This window comes from Pan troglodytes, chromosome 12 (genome assembly GCF_028858775.2).
Source record: "Pan troglodytes isolate AG18354 chromosome 12, NHGRI_mPanTro3-v2.0_pri, whole genome shotgun sequence".
NCBI lineage: Eukaryota > Metazoa > Chordata > Mammalia > Primates > Hominidae > Pan > Pan troglodytes.
Window position 1 is genome coordinate 119,114,804 of NC_072410.2, and position 17,110 is coordinate 119,131,913.

The 17,110-nt window shown below is 44.0% G+C and overlaps 1 protein-coding gene across 5 annotated transcripts in view; it reads right to left on the bottom strand.

Annotated features, from left to right (window-relative positions):
* DCDC2C (doublecortin domain containing 2C) overlaps positions 1 to 17,110 on the bottom strand; it is a 139,375-nt gene that overhangs the window by 117,925 nt on the left and 4,340 nt on the right. For all 5 annotated transcript variants that reach the window (XM_525678.8, XM_016946397.3, XM_054677682.2 and 2 more), the window contains exon 2: positions 15,975 to 16,026. In XM_525678.8, the coding sequence (XP_525678.5) occupies positions 15,975 to 16,026 (52 nt within the window). The remainder of the gene's footprint in view (positions 1 to 15,974; positions 16,027 to 17,110) is intronic.

Sequence of the window (17,110 nt, forward strand, 5' to 3'; positions counted from 1 at the left end):
ACGTCTTACCGTCCATGTGGTTTGGAGAAGCAGCTACACTTCTCTGAGCAGCAGCTGATTAATTTTTAGAATGGGGATCATCGTGTGTTACAGAGTTCTTATGAGAATAATATTGAGATAACAATGAGAACATTTTATAAAAGGCACAATGCAATACCTATAACACAGTAATAAATATTCAATTCAATAAATGAGAGTGCCACACACACACACACACACAAACACACAGAAACACACAGAGAGACAGAGAAGGGGGAAGGGGAGCTGTTCAGGCACCTCTATCTTGTTATGGCTCAAATAGAATTGCTGATTTTATCCACAGCCAGTGGATCAACCCAGGCTTCCCCATCTCAGAAAATGGTGCCACCCCGGCCCCATTTCTTCAACTACAAAATCTGGGAGGTGTTCTTGAGTCTTCTCATCCTTTATGCCAACTGCGCATCCGTCAGCTCCACTTCAAAGCCACACCACGGACCCTTCACTCCTCGCTGCCTCCACCATCTCTCCCCTGCCCCGAGACAATCCTTCCCTCAGGGCAAGCAAAGTAGCCTTTGTAAACACAAGTCAGAAGGCAGTGTGATGTCCCTCAGTGAGGCCCGCCCTTACTCTACCTACCCCTCACACTGAGCCTCGGGCCATGCAAGCTGGCACTGGCTGCCTCTCTGCCATGTCTCTGCACCCCTCCCAGCCTCCCTGCTCTCTGGCCATGCTTGCATTCTTGCAGTTCCTGAAACATCAGCCCATTCCTACACAGGACCTGAGCCTGGAACATATTCACGGATCTTTGTCTGGTTTGCCCCTCTTACTTTAAGAAGTCACTTCGACGTCAGCTCCTCACAGAAGCCCTCCCTGCCCAGTCACACACCTGCAGTTACTTTCATCCAAGCACTTCATCCTGCCTCTGCTTTCTTGTTTGTGTATTTGCTTCCATCGTCCTTTGTAGAATGGAAGCTTCTGAGAGCAGGGACCCTGGTTGTCGTGTTCAACCAAGTACCTTCAGTGCCTGAACGATGAGTGACCCCTAACAGGAATTCAATAACTATTTCATGAAGACAAACGAATAATGGATGAGTGAATGCTACCATGACTAGGGAAAAACAGCTCTGATGCTCTGAAAAGGATTCCAGGAAAAGAGAGGCCATGGAAGAAGGTGGAAATGCACACCTGCATCCATTCTACCCTATTATCATACTATATATAAAATTATATACACCTGCATACTCATGGTAACGAAACTAATGCCATGGGTACCAACAATGAACATGAATTTACAGGCCTAGTTTGAAAACAAAACAACAGAAATTATCCTCTGCAAAATTCTATTAAAATACAGCCACCCTAAGTACCAGCTTTCTGCTTCATTGCATAAAATTATGGAAACAATGAGCTAATTGCTCTTTTGAGGTGTTAATGATTCATTAACCCTGCTATCACCTGCCTAATTAAATAACTCCAGCAATCAAGTAATGTGATTCTGGATTTTTTTTCTCTGTACTTCATAAAATAATCTCCTGAACAATGTCAAGCATATGTATCTGATGGTGATGACAGCCTCATTCACATTTGTCAGAGCCAAAGACTCACACCAGTCATCGGTCCTGAGAGGCTGAAGGACGCCATGAGCTTTAGACCTCTTCAACCAAGGCAATTCAACCAAATCTAAATCAAAGACGGAAGACTCGAGATGACCACAGGTGTATCTCCCCCAAGGAGCAACTACAGGTTATTGAATACACACCATGGATCAAGCATTGCAGTAGACTCTTTACCTGCACTCATACCTAACCCTCAACATAACCAGGCAAAATATCTAGGTAACAAAGAATCAGAGAGGTTATATCATCTTCCCAACAACATAAACCTATTAAGTGTCCTGGCCATGATAAGCCATCAAAAAACATTTTATTTTACTTTTTAGCAAAATGAGTCCTGAAATCCATACCCATGTAGCTTAGTACTCAGGAGCCTGTGCTTTGGATCATCCAGGATCCCAGTACTGGCTCTGCCACTTACTAGCTGTGTGGCCTTGATCAAGTTGTATAACCTCCCTGAGCCTCAGCTGCCTCCTGCATGCAATGCTAATAGCAGTAGTGCACACCTCATAAAGTTGTTGCCTCCAAAGTGAGTAACACGAAATGAGATAACGCATTGTCAAGTGCTTAGCAAATGACTGTAATGAGGATTCAGTTGATAACAGTGTATTAGTTTGTTTTCACGCTGCTGATAAAGACATACCAGAGACTGGGCAATTTACAAAAGAAAGAGGTTTAATTGGACTTATAGTTCCCCATGGCTGGGGAGGCCTCACAATCATGGAGGAATGCAAAAGAGGAGCAAGTCACATCTTATGTAGATGGCAACAGGCAAAGAGAGCTTGTGCAGGGCAACTCCCATTTTTTTAAAACCATCAGATCTCATGAACTCATTCACTATCACGAGAACAGCACAGGAAAGACCTGCCCCCATAATTCAATCCCTCCCACTGGGTTCCTCTCACGACACATAGGAATTTTAAGAGTTACAATTCAATTGTGGGAGTTCTTCCCACGGCACATGGGAACTGTGGAAGTTACAAGATAAGATTTGGGTGGGGACATAGCAAAATCATATCAAACAGCAATTATTGTGGCTTTGTTGTTTTGTCTTGGGCTCCAAAGTTCCTGTTCTCTCCTTCTCTCCAATGCTGCTCCAACTACCCTCCATGAACATACCCTCCATGGCCCCTTCCACGCAAAATATCCAACTAAAAGCCTGCGAGAATCTAGCATCAGGAAAGGACTTCACTACAGGAGGATCTCATATGAAGCAAATTGTTTTGATCAACTCTCATATATTCAGCACCATGCAGGATGAATTCACAGAGAAGGCTCTGCTGAATAACCCTGCAGCAGGTGCTGCAGGGTTCCCCAAAGAGACGCACGCCTCCCTACACAATAGGAAGAATAAAAACTAGAACAGATGCAGTGAAATAGAAAACGGGGAAAAAGATAGAGAAAAACAATGAGCCAAAAGCTGGCTCTTTGAGAAGTTCAATAAAATTAATAAACCTGTAGAGGGACATATAGGAAAAATAGAAGACACAAATAATATCAGGAATGAGAGAGGCAACATCACTTCAGAGTCTACAGATATTAATAGAATAAGAGAATGTTATAAACAACTTCATGCCAACAGATTCAACAACTTAAACGAAATGAACGAATCAAAAGACAAAAACTAGCAAAGTTTACTCAAGAAGAAATAACCTGAAGAGCCCTATATTTACTAAAGAGTTGAATTTGTAGTTCAAACTCTTCACACAAAGACAACGCTAGGCCCAGATAGCTCCACTGGTAAATTCTATCAAACATTTAAGGAAGAAACAATACCAATTCTAGACAAGATCTTCCAAATACCTTTCCACCAAGACAACAATTCAACAAGTATAAAAAGGATACTCTATGATCAAGTGGGGTTTGCCCCAGGAATGCAAGGTTGGCTCCATATTTGAAAATCAATTCATGTAATTCATAATATTAACAAACTAAAAATGGGAAATCATCTGATCATCTCAGCAGACATAGAGAATGTCCTGCCCAGTCCAATTTAAATCCTAATCCTACATCCCATTGAGAGTTTCTCCCCTTATCTCAAGCCTGACCCAGCTGCACGTGGGAAGGGTACATGGTTATTTCATTGTTTCACAGTATTTTACTCTGCCTTCGACCTCCTCCTCATCTTGGCATCAGAACAAGAGAGTGTCTAATACAACTGGAGCTCCTGTCATCTGACCTCCTATGTCCTCTTCCTTGGCAGGTGTCCGAATGTGGCTTTTTGGGGAGGCAGGGAGGGTGCAGGCTTTAGTGAGTTCCTCTGAAAACCTCACAGAGACTCCATGCTGGACTGTTCCTGATGCAGAATGTTTCTGATACTTTCCGCAGCTGACTCTTGCTTCAAACCACAACCTTTTGCTACATCCCCACAGACCCTTACCATGGCTGGCAATGATTCTTAAACAACTCAAGTCTGGCCACCTTCTAAGGCATCCATTTGCCTCCCAAGGAAAGGCACACACCTTTGCCACACCAGCTCCCCAGAGGGGACAAGTGCAGTTTCCACAGCTGCTGCCTCCCCATGCTGTCTTCACAGGCAACACAGAGCCCACCATCCTTCAGGTGCTTTGAGGATGATGGAAGCAGGTGCCACCTGCACACTCACCTGCAAACCCAAACCCCTGGCACATGGGCTGGGTCGTCCCAAGCACACCCTCACCCTCTCAAGAGGTGCTTTACCCTGCAGCATCCGACCTGGTCCCTCCTGCAGCATCCCAGAGCTCTGAGCTATCCTCTGGAGCCTCGCCTCTGATTTGAAGGAGCATGAGGCACCCACAGGGAGGAGAGCGAAAATGCCACAGCATCCACTACTGTCTATAGTTTCTTCATTCAATAAACTTACTAACTTACAGTCCTTATATAAGGTTTAAGGGTGATGTGGGGGGCTGGTTTGGCACCTGAAGCCTCTCTCATGTTTTTACACCTGACACTTTAGAACACAGGGAGTGTCCACCAACATTCCAAGACATCAGGCAAAGCCCCGTCAAACCCCTGTGGGATGGGCTCCAGAGGTAGGGGGATGCCTGACATGGCTGCCCCATCCCCATTATCATGGCCTCCAACCCACGTCAACTCTAATCTTCACGGTGACCCTTCAGCATACTAGAAAAGGCAGGAAAGAGAAAGAAAGCAGCTCCAGCTCAGAATGAGGAAGCAGAATTACACCCAATGTGGACAGCCAGAGGCTTGGGAGGCAGCAGGAAAGAGCCCCTGGAAAATGAAAACAGCTGGCTGGGCGCAGTGGCTCACACCTGTAATCCCAGCACTTTGGGAGGCCAAGGCAGGCAGATCATGAGGTCAGAAGATTGAGACCATCCTAGCTAAAATGGTGAAACACCATGTCTATTAAAAATACAAAAAAATTAGCTGGCATGGTGGCAGGCACCTGTAGTCCCAGCTACTCAGGAGGCTGAGGCAGGAGAACAGCATGAACCCTGGAGGCAGAGCTTGCAGTGAGCCAAGATCGCACCACTGGACTCCAGCCTGGGCGACAGAGCAAGGCTCCGTCCCAAAAAAAAAAAATGGAAACAGCTGCACCAAGCCTGCAGGATTTTGTAAGGCACTGAGATAGTGAGAGGTGAAGCCAGCTGGACTTCCTGGGTCGAGTGGGGACTTGGAGAACTTTTCTGTCTTACAAGAGGATTGTAAAATGCACCAATCAGCGCTCTGTAGCTAGCAAGAGGATTGTAAAACACACCAATCAGTGCTCTGTAGCTAGCAAGAGGCTTGTAAAATGCACCAGTCAGCACTCTGTAGCTAGCAAGAGGATTATAAAACTCTTTGGGTCCGTGCCACCTTTAAGTAACACTCACTGCAAAGGTCCGTGGCTTTATTTTTGAAGTCAGCGAGACCACAAACCCACTGGCAGGACCAACTCCGGACACAATAGGAAAAGCCTCCACCCAGCACAGAGCTTGTTTCAGAGTGTATGCTCAGTGAGGGTCTGCTCATTTCCAGTGTTAACTGCATGGCGATGAAAACAGACCCCCATCTTTCCTATGCTGCCCCCTAGTCCACAAGGCCCTGGACTTTCTCAGAGAGCAACAGCCAGGCATGTCCCAGAGCTGAACACAGGTGAAGTTCACTCCTTGGGACCAACCTGGGGTCTGGCCACGTGAATCTCATTGATAGAAACAGCCACACACTTGATTTATGTATCATGCACCCACAGAGGCACTCCCTGCTAAAAAATATAAGGAGAACTGATGCTCTCCATGCCTCCAAAATTGCTGACTCTAAGAGCCAGAGAAGCCATCCCATAGAATCAGACAGCCAGACGGTTTGTGGAGCCTGTGGTTGGCCTGGTCAGCCCCACTCAGAAGCAAGACCTCATCTAGGCCAACCCACAGAAGAACCAAGGAGAGGAGAATACCTGCCCCTAAGATCCTGCCAGCCACCAGCCTTCCCGTAAGTACTCAATCACTGCTTCATTCATTTATTCAAGACCTATTCATAGAGGACCCACCTCTGATGGTAGGAACTGTGCTGAGTTAGAATGCAGTGGTGGAAAAGACCAACACCACTCCTGGCCTCAGAGGGCTGGGAGCACAGAGGGACACAGACAAGTCAACAAGCAATTACAGTGCCAGGTGCCAGGGGCTCTGCTGCGGCCAGCATGGGTGCCATGGAAGCATGGGAGAGGAACACCTGACCCTCACTAGCGAGAAAGGAGGCCTCCTGGAGGAAGAGGCCGTTAGGTTGAGACCTGAATTATAAGCAGAAAACAGTCAGTTGAGTTAAACAAGCAGGAGGAACAGCATGCACAAAACCCTGGCTCGAGGATAGGTGCATGAAGAGGCCTTTGGGAAACTGAAAATCCATCAAGGACTGGATCCTAGACACAGAGGGAGGAGCGGTGAGAGGCGAGACTGGAGAAGAACACAGGGGCCAGATCAAGAAGGGCCTTAAACGTCATGGTAACTAGTGCAGACTTCACCTCCCTGGAGCCAAGAGGAGTGACTTAATGTATGTGAACAAGGGAAGTGACGTGATCACATGGGAAAGGGACAAGGTTGGAAGCAAGGAGACCAGCGGAAGGCATGGGACTCCTTCCAGGTGACCAAACTTGGCAGGCTCAACAAGGCTAGGAGCAGCCAAGATGACAGCAGGTGAGCTGACTCGAGAGATGATCAGGAGGTGGGATGGGTGGGCAGGGAGGGACTGGGGGCGTTGCTGGGAGAGTGAAGGGTTGAGAAAAATGCCCAGGTTTCTGGGTTTAGGAGCTGGGTGGGCAGTTCCATCTTCTGGAATAGGAAACACAAAATAACAATTGGGTTTGGAGTCAGAGGCCAATGAGTTCAAACTTGGACATGCTGAGTTTGAGATGTCTTTGGGACACCCAAGTGACAGAGGCCTAGAGGTGTGGGTCCTGACTTTGAGAGAGACCTGGGGGTCTTTGGCACATGGATGATTATGGAAGTAATGGAGAGAATGGAGTGGGGGTGGCCTGAACTAGAAGAGAAAATGAATTGGAGAGCACCCTACAAAACAGCAGTGTTCAAAAGACAGGCAATGACAACAGTCCCACAAATAAAAGAAAAAACAGTCATAGAAAATGAGAAGAGAAGAGCTTCAGAAGAGAAGGAAAGAAATGATTTTATTTCCTGAGAAAGAGGACCACCTCACCCCTATCAGCAGGGCTATGACCAACAAGGCCCAAATGTTCACCACCTGATGGATGGGTAAACAAAATATGGTGGATCCATACAATAGAATGGAATTCAGCCTTAGAAAGGAACGAATCCCTGATACACACTACAACATGGATGAACCTTGAAAATATGCTAAGAGAAACCACATGCAAAAGGTCACACGTTGTCTGAGTCTATTTACATAAAATGTCCAGAATAGGCAGGTCCTATAGAGACAGCAATTATTATTCTTCATAATATCTTCCTCACCCACCCAAGGCCATTTCTCAAGTAATTCTCCCTATTTTGTCCTACATCATCAATTTTCCCTCTGCAATGGCTACTCCCATCATCACGTACATGATGTCACTTCTTAGAAAAACTCTCTTCGCTCTGTTTCCCCCTCCAGTTACCTCTACATTTCTCTCCTTCCTTTAGAGCAAAACGCATTTAAAGAGCAGTTTGTATCTCCCATCTCTCTTCTATTCTTTTCTGCCCACGACCTCCATATTACTAAATCCAATGGTCCCATCTCAGTCTTCATCTTCCTTTTCTGCTCAGCATGTCAGTCTTCATCTCCCTTGTCTGGTCAGCATGTCAGTCTTCATCTCCCTTGTCTGGTCAGCATCTCAGTCTTCATCTTCCTTGTCTGGTCAGCAGCGTTTGACACAGATGGCCCACCCTGTCTCTCATCACCCAGCATCCTGCACTCACCTGGACTTTCTCCAGCCCTCTCTGCTCCTTCTCACCTCCCTACCCTCTAAGCATTCCAGGACCCTGTCATCGGAACTCCCTTTGTTCTGCCCACACTGACTCCCAGCGTGAATTCATAGTCACCAACGCCACCACAATGATCTAAATCCCCACTGTCCCTTGCCTGGATCACTGCAGCAGCCTCCTAACTCATGGCTATCAACATGGCACCCAAACACTCTTGCTCAAGGTCCATGTCACTCCCTGAACAACAGGCCAGTGTCCTTTGCACCATCGGTTCTCCCTCTCAGGATGCTTTTGCCCAAGATATCTAAATAGGCAGCTCCCTCACTTCTTTGAGTCTGGACTCAAAAGTCACCTCCTCAGTGAAGACCACCTGGTCATCCTAAAATCAAACAGCCCCCAGCATGACATTTCATATCCCCCACATACTCTATATTGTATGGATTTTGTTTATTATCTGTCTCACCACCTGAAATGCAGGCTCCTTGAGGGCAGAGATGTTTTTCCTTTTTGTACAACTGCTTCAAATAGTACCTGGTACATAACCAGTGCTCAAGAAGTATTTAGTGAAAAAACCTTTGGGCTTAGTACACATACACATATTATTTGGTTTTGTGTTGCTGCTCTGGCATAATCAGCCACAGGAAAGCAAACACTTCCAAATACACAAGCATTCAGATTAAATTGGATGGATGGATGGATGGATGGATGGATGGATGGATGGATGGATGGATGGATGGAAAGTTTAGGATGTTGTGATGAGCAGAATACATGCATAATTACATTTAACCCCTATTTCTTAGATACAGCCATACCCATTAACTGAGCATCAGAGAAGTTAATTTGTCCGAATTACAGAGCCCATGATATTTCCACAAAGCTATGGCACCAGCATGGCAATGTGTTGGGAAAATTAAGGATAACACACAGTGTTTGGGAGGTATGGGAAACACCCAGTCTCACAATGGGCACAGATTTAACTTGGTATAATCTCTCAGGAGAGCAGTTTAGTAGGACATATAAAAAGGTTCTCTAAATGTCAAGCAAAAGAAGGCTGGTTTTAAAAACATATGTTATACATCTCTTAATGCAACATTCTAAATCCACTAAAAAGTATTACAGGAATATATTGCTTGACATGTAGAGATTTCATGATACATCATTAAATAGAAAGGAGTTTTGAAAAAAAATGTAGATTATGCTCCCATTTTGCTTAAATAAATACATTTATAAAGCTAGGAGTATATACATGTATGTAGGTATATGTGTACATGTCAAAAGCATATGGAAAAACAGTAGTTAATCTCTGAATGATAGGATTATGAATATGTTTTTCTTTTAAATTACATATATTTTCTCATTTTTCTACAATGAGCATGAATTATAGGGTACTTTTTTAAAAATGGAAGCAGAAGCTTCCAAATGTGTTCCTGACAGGTCAACAGCAAACGGCAAACAGTGGTCTCGCCATTGGCAAGATCACTAAGAAGTATAGTGGAAGTGAGTATTGGTTCAGCCAGCCCAAAGTACTGCAGCCTAAGCTTGAGTCACCTGGACAAAGTTAAATTTTATTCTCCAGGCTTTTCAGTAAGGCAGGAAATCATGTAAAACACTTTGTTAAAATGTATATTAAGAAATTAATTTTAAAACATCCTTTGAGTTAGATTCATTGGTAGGCTTCAGTGATCTAAAAAATTCAACTCAGCAAATCACATCCTTCTCTTCCATGACAAAAATGTGGTCTAAATGAATGGTACACTTGTTGTTTAGTCCAGGATAGGCCCACTGAAAGAGCAGAATTGAAACAGATCCTTCATGGGGGGAAAAAAAACATTGAATTGGGATTCATCTGTTCCTAGCAAATCTGCCTAAATCTCTACAACTTGAGATTACAAACCAGAAATCTCAATGTTGTACTATAATAGAAGTCCTTCCATTGAATTAAGACCAAGGACACTTTTCTCATTAAACCAACATGGCACAGTCATTGAAAGCCAAGACCCCAAGAGCATTTGTTCCTAATCTAATTGTCCTTGTCCCTCCATTTAATGAAATGCAACTTCAAATTCATTATATTGAAGTATTTTAAAAATCATTTCTATTACAATATTAAATGTATATTATGGTATTCTAATTAATTTTAAGTAAATTTCTACATAAATCAAAATCTCTTGGGAAGCTTCTTCAATTTTCCCATGAATATATTTTGATCAAAACAGAAATTCTGTGAAAGAATAATTTACAGAAGCTAGGTCTTTCTGCTCTGTATTACTGTATCATAAACTGAGGCTAAATGACTTAGTAAAATATTTAGACATTGAATTTTTGGACTTGGCAAAAGCTTATGCCACATTTAATTTGTAAAACAGTTTACACTGGTATTCAAATTGTAGGCAATCATGGATCTCAAATTTGGATAGGATCAGCTACAATTTAAAGGCATTATGAATAATAATAGCACCAACTACTTATTGAGCTCTTGCTGTATGTCAAAAGCACAGGAAAAGTGATTTACAAAGCTCATCTCACTTAATCTTGCTCACATTCTGACAGATACCATTTGAGATCAATCCCTACAGATCTAATCCTGGGATGACATAACATGAATCATTTAGCCATTTCTGTACTGGTGGACATTCAGCTTGTCCCCAGCATTTCGTAATTTAAAAACAAAATGCTACTGTAAACATCCTTAAACCCCAGTGTGTGATCAGACCAAGGCCTATCAAGCTGGAACCAGTGCAGGAAGGGCTGCACATGGCCTTAACTTCCAACAAGGTCTCCAGGAGCTTTTAGGGCCGAGACATGCAGCTCCCCTGACCCTGGGCACCCGGGATGCAGCTGTTCTCAACTCACTCTAGAAAGAGGTGGAGCAGCAGAGGGGGGAAGGCCCTCATTCTGGTGCTCTTCCTATGGAAGCTCCCCCAGCCCCGCGCGTGGATCATGGAGAACCCTGTGCCCCATCCTGCTGGCTCCCCGCGCGTGGATCATGGAGAACCCTGTGCCCCATCCTGCTGGCTCCCCGCGCGTGGATCATGGAGAACCCTGTGCCCCATCCTGCTGGCTCCCCGCGCGTGGATCATGGAGAACCCTGTGCCCCATCCTGCTGGCTCCCCGCGCGTGGATCATGGAGAACCCTGTGCCCCATCCTGCTGGCTCCCCGCGCGTGGATCATGGAGAACCCTGTGCCCCATCCTGCTGGCTCCCCGCGCGTGGATCATGGAGAACCCTGTGCCCCATCCTGCTGGCTCCCCGCGCGTGGATCATGGAGAACCCTGTGCCCCATCCTGCTGGCTCCCCGCGTTTTCCCTGGGAGAGCTGCTTTGCACCTTCACTCAAGACACTGGGGGGTGCCTTCCGCTGCCACTGCACACCAGGGTTCTCTTTCTGTGATGTAAGGGCTTGAACATCTATCAGAAAAAATTCCTACGATGAGTTCTTTGAACTAAATGGAAGAAATTCATTTAATAATAGCAAGTTGTACAAAAGCAGTCATGGGTCTTTTCCTGGGAAAAGAGTGGGAGAAATCCTGGAGTCATTCCTAGAATGCTTGATTTTAGTCCAAGCTCTACTGCAAACGAGCCACCCAACGGCAGATGGTGCTTAACCTTTCTTGAACTCTTTATTCATCTTTTAAATGGCAGGTATTAAGGCCTGCTCTGCCTCACTCACATGGTTGCTATTTTTCCATTTTTGCAGATGAGACTATAGGTGTGAAAACATGCTGAGAACATAAGCCACACAACATTCCGTGTTAAAAGAGAGGAAACTTCTGGACATTGAACACGATGATGAAGCATTCAAGGACACGACTCTCCAATGCACAGTGTGGCGTGCAGGCATCTCAGCCCTGGCTATGTGAATACGGTCACATAGAAAATTGGCAGCATGGGGGCCTCACAAAGAAACCCATGAAGTCCTGGCACTTGGCATCTCACCAAAGCATTTCTATTTCTGGAACATAATAAGCAAGGAAAACAAGCAAAGACAAGTCTCTTTTGTTGAGACAGGATTTCACTCTGTTGCTCAGGCTGGAGTGCAGTTGTGCAATCATAGCTCACTGCATCCTCAAACACCTGGGCTCAAGTGATCCTCCCGCCTCAGCTTCCCACGTGCCACCATGCCTGGATAATTTTTATTTTTATTTTTTGTAGAGATAGGGTCTTGCTGGTCTAGAATTCCGGGGCTCAAGTAATTCTCCCACCTTCGCCTCCCAAAGTGCTGGGATTACAGGTGTGAGCCATGGCACCTGGCCAACAAGTCTTTTAGTTCGTTAGGTATTATACTGTCTCTGGGATCATAGGTGCATCCCCATAAGCCACAAGGCAGGCAAACTATGGTTTAGTAAGTAGTAGTAATGCCACTGGGAGTGACGGGCAGCCTTCGGTCCTGTGACTGGTTAGCTCTGTGTTCTCGTGTGGGGCAGCAGGACACAGCTCTGAATCTCAGCTACTCTTACAGTCCCCTCCAGGCACAGCAGAGTTCTTGGAGTAAATTGTGTGTCGGCCAAAGCTCTTGGTGGTGGTTCCAACTCATTCAGGGTTGGCTCCACCATTGACATGTGTCCAGGCAAATGCTTGTCCCACCAAGACAAGCATTTACACAACAAACAATAATAATGGCAAACCCTTTTTAGGGGTGACTACTTCCACAAAAGGAAATGGGTGCAGGATCATGAGCATCAGGCACTTCCAGGCCACGCACGCTGACATGATACTGCTCCATCCCCACGACCCCAGAGGGTGGTGTTGGGCATCTTACACGCTGTCAGAAGCAATGTAAGTTTTCAGAAATATTATGGAATCCAATCCAGAAGTAAATAGTAAAGAGGTTAAAATAATGCGTGTTAATTCTACTTCTCTATAAGCAATCATTAATGTGAACAAACGTGTCTCCACAAAGGGTCCATTACATTATATCACTGTTTAAAATAGCAAAAAGGCAAACGTCTGCTCAAAGAGGATGAGCTACATAATTATGATAAACTCACATGGTGGAATAGTTTTCAGGCATTAAAAATCACATCCTCCTAGAGCAGGCACTAGGTTGCTGGGCACTCACTCTATGAGGCTATAGTTGCCCACAAGAGTTTAAAAATTTTTATTTTTGCTGAGGATAATGGCTTCCAACTCCATCCATGTCCCTGCAAAGAATATGGTCTTATTCTTTTTTTATGGCTGCATAGTATTCCATGGTGTAAATGTACCACTTTTTTTTTAATCCAGTCTGTCATTGATGGGCATTTAGGTTGGTTCCACGTCTTTTCTATTGTGAATAGTGCTGCAGTGAACATACATGTGCATGTATCTTTATGACAGGATGATTTATATTCCCTTGGGTATATACCCAGTAATGGCATTGCTGGGCCAAATGCTATTTCTGCCTCTAGTGTCTTTGAGCAGTCACCATGCTGTCTTCCACAATGGTTGAACTAATTTACCCTCCCACCAACAGTGTAAAAGTGTTCTCTTTCTCCACAACCTTGCCAGCATCTGTTGTTTTTTGACTTTTTAATAATAGCAGAATGGCTATTTTGAAAAAGTCAAAAAACAGAAGTTGCTGGTGAGACTGTGGAGAAAAGGGAATGCTTATACACTGTTGGTGGGAATGTAATTAGTTCAGCTACTATGCAGGGCCGTTGGAGGTTTCTCAAAGAACTTAGAACTACCATTCGAAAAAGAAAATAATCATTCTACCAAAAAGACACATGCACTCATACATTCATTGCAGCACTATTCGGTATAGCAAAGTCATTGAATCAACCTTGTGCCCATTAGTGGTGGACTGGATAAAGAAAATGTGGTACATATACACCGTGGAATACTATGCAGCCATAAAAAAGAACATGGACGCAGCTGCAGCCATTATCCTAAGTGAATTAACGCAGGAACAGAAAACCAAACACTCCATGTTCTCACCTGTAAGTGGGAACTAAACAGTAGGTACTCATGGGTGTAAAGATGATGACAGTAGTCACTGGATACTACTATTAATAGATGGCGGACAGAGGGAATGGGGCAAGGGTTGAAAAACTAACTATTGGATACTATGCTCACTGCCTGGGTGACCGAATAAATTATACCCCAAACCTCAGCATCACACAATGTACTCATGCAGGGACATGGATGGAGTTGGAAGCCATTATCCTCAGCAAACTAATGCAGGAACAGAAAACCAAACACCACATGTCCTCACTTGTAAGTGGGAGCTGAATGATAAGAACACATGGGCACAGGGAGGGGAACAACACACACTGGCGCCTGTCAGAGAGGAGGAATGAGGGGAGGGAGAGCATCAGGAAGAGTAGCTAAAGGATGCTGGGATTAATACCTAGGAGATGGGATGATCTGTGCCACAAACCACCATGGCACATGTTTACCTATGGAACAAACCTGCACATCCTGCACATGTACTCCTGAACTTAAAAGTTGAAGAAAAAAATATAAAATAATTTTTAAATAGCCATTCTGACTGGTGTGAGATGGTATCTCACCGTAGTTTTGATTTTCTGCACAGTATTTTTGACACCTCTCTCAATGAGAACTACTTTTATAATCACATTTTTGAAATGAACAAAGTGGAAATTCAAAAATAAAAAATTTTTAAACTCTTTTGGGTAACTATAGCCTCATAGAGTGAGTGCCCAGCAACCTAATGCCTGCCCTAGGAGGACAAGGCCAGCGCGGGTGTAGAAATCCTGGTGTGCCTGCTCAGCGTTTCACGTCTGTAGACCAAGGCTTCCTCTACTAGAAAACAAGAAGTTTTGACAAGATAGTCTGAAATTTCCTCCCTGTCCTAAAATATTGCCTTTTAAATCATATCTTATTTAAATCACTGAAATATGCAAAGGATGAACCGAGACTCAAACTCTAACAAATATTCTCAAGGGTGATTTCCAAAATTGTTGCTTAATCCCCCTCCCAGCCCCACAGGGAGAGGGGAAACAGGTATAGAGGTGTCAGGATGATCACAAATCATTTCCACACTCTTTATTAAGGTAGCCCTGAAATTCAGTGACTGCCAGAATTGCTTTCTAGTTGGAAACTTGCCCTCTCGTCCTTGGCAAGTTACAATTTAAGGTGAGTAAAGTAATAAATTTGACTTATTTTAACTGCCCTCAAGGGCAGACTCCAAGAAGGCAGCGGAACGTTCTGGAAGCTGGTGCCTGTGAACAATGCTGGGGCTGCTGGCATGTCCTGCATGGAGCTCTGGGTGATGCTCCAAAGACACAGAGAAGAGCCGCTTCTGTAAGATGTGGAGGGGAAGCCCTTAACTAGTGCTGGCACATTATACAGATTTTACCATTTAGTCCTTACAACGAGCTTCTGAGGTATCTATTATCATCTCCCTTTTACAGGTGAGGAAATTTAAGAACAGCAACATTACAACTTAGAGAAGTAGATACCCTCAAAATAACTCACCTGTGTAATAATCCACACAATAAGTCCGTTTTTAAGTCAAAATTATGTTAAATTCTAAATATCAACAGGCTACCTGGCTTAAAACTGTGGTTTTTATTGCTTATAAAAAAGGCATGTCTCTTTAAACAAATTAAATGGTTATTTTTACTAAGAATCAAATGATAAGAACGGTGTGATGGAATGTTCTGTCCTGTAGACCTAATAAATGTCTATCACGTACAAAAATGTTGAGCACTTGGGACAAATCTTTAAATTTAGCATTATAATTAGCTTCAGCATTGCATAACTCTAAATAACTTTTCCTGAGACCTGTCTTTCCAAACCCCCCCAAAACAAAAGGAAAATGAACACTTGAATTAATTGCACGGTGTGCCTCAGAGATGACTATCTCCCTCTGCACATCTTAGCCTCTCTTCACTGCCTTCCGCCACTTGGTTACTTCAGTGCTTTGACAAGTATGACAAGCTTGCACAGTGTGTTCTGGCTTCAAGAGCAACACATCTCTGCAGGCATTTACTGCTTCTGTGAAACTTCAATTATTCCGTGCCGACATTTAAATTTTTACCAAGTTGGCCAATTTATTCCATTATTAGTTGTTAGAAGCGAACACTTACTTCCTTCAACTTCCTTATCTTTGCAGGTTTTCGGGGAACTATATGAATATAACTGCAAAAGAAGAAAGAAGAAAACATCATTAGAAGGAAGATATTTACATAGAAAGTTCCAGACTCTTTAGAAACGAGTCCTTTTCCGGCTTAATAGATACAACCCCACAGCAATTTGGAACTAGGATCTAAAATTTTCTCGGTGTTAGAATCCACATCAGAATACAATAGCAATGCTGCTGTAGGACAGTTTTCACACTGGGTACCACTGGCACTGCCCCTTGAAAGTGTCTCTTAAGTGACATTGCTTTCCCTCACGTAATTTTATTAAAGAGAAACCTGAGAAATCATCTAATTCAACAGCATTCTTTAACCAGGTCGCTGAAGGCCCAGAACTGCAAGCTCATCAATGTTCCCATGACAGGCTAAGGTCGGAACAGAAACCCAGACTCTCCTCCAGCTCCTCCGCACCCCCACCGCTCCCTCCTGCTCACAGAAATTCAGCACTGTTCTCCTTTTGCCAAAACTGCAAACTGGAAAAGAGTCACCAGCATAAAATGTGTCTGAGCCCTACTAACACAATTTTTTTTTACTGTTGGGGACTTTCGGGACTTCCATATTCCTCAAAAATAAAATGTTTTCATGGGTAATAAATAATACCTTCAAATTTATATCTGATACTAAGGTTTCTTCCTGATTAAAAAAATATGTATTTGAGATTGTTATCGTTTTTGATAGTTTTAGCAATATTCAGAGAAGGGTCAACTTAGACTGGTAAACAGAAGGGGAAGAAATAACTAAGTGTTCAACAAAGAGTCACGGATGCAGATCCCCACAGAAACTGGTCAAGTAAATGATGACACTCGCCAAGGGTGGTCTCAGGGACTGGTGGGGGCTGTGGCTGGTGGGACCATCCTTTCCCTTCTGAGGCGGACAGGGCCTCACAGGTCCAGATAGTGGAGATGCACGCAGCTACAACCAAGTCCTCTGAACAATCAAATCCTCTATTTTTTCCAAGGGAGACCAAAAGTTCATATTATTACATGAATTCTCCCAATTATAAAATGTTGCAGCCAACTCAAATCTTTGAAAATTGTATGAACTGAACAAAACATGGCTGCTGGCTGAGTTCAGCCTGAGCCTCT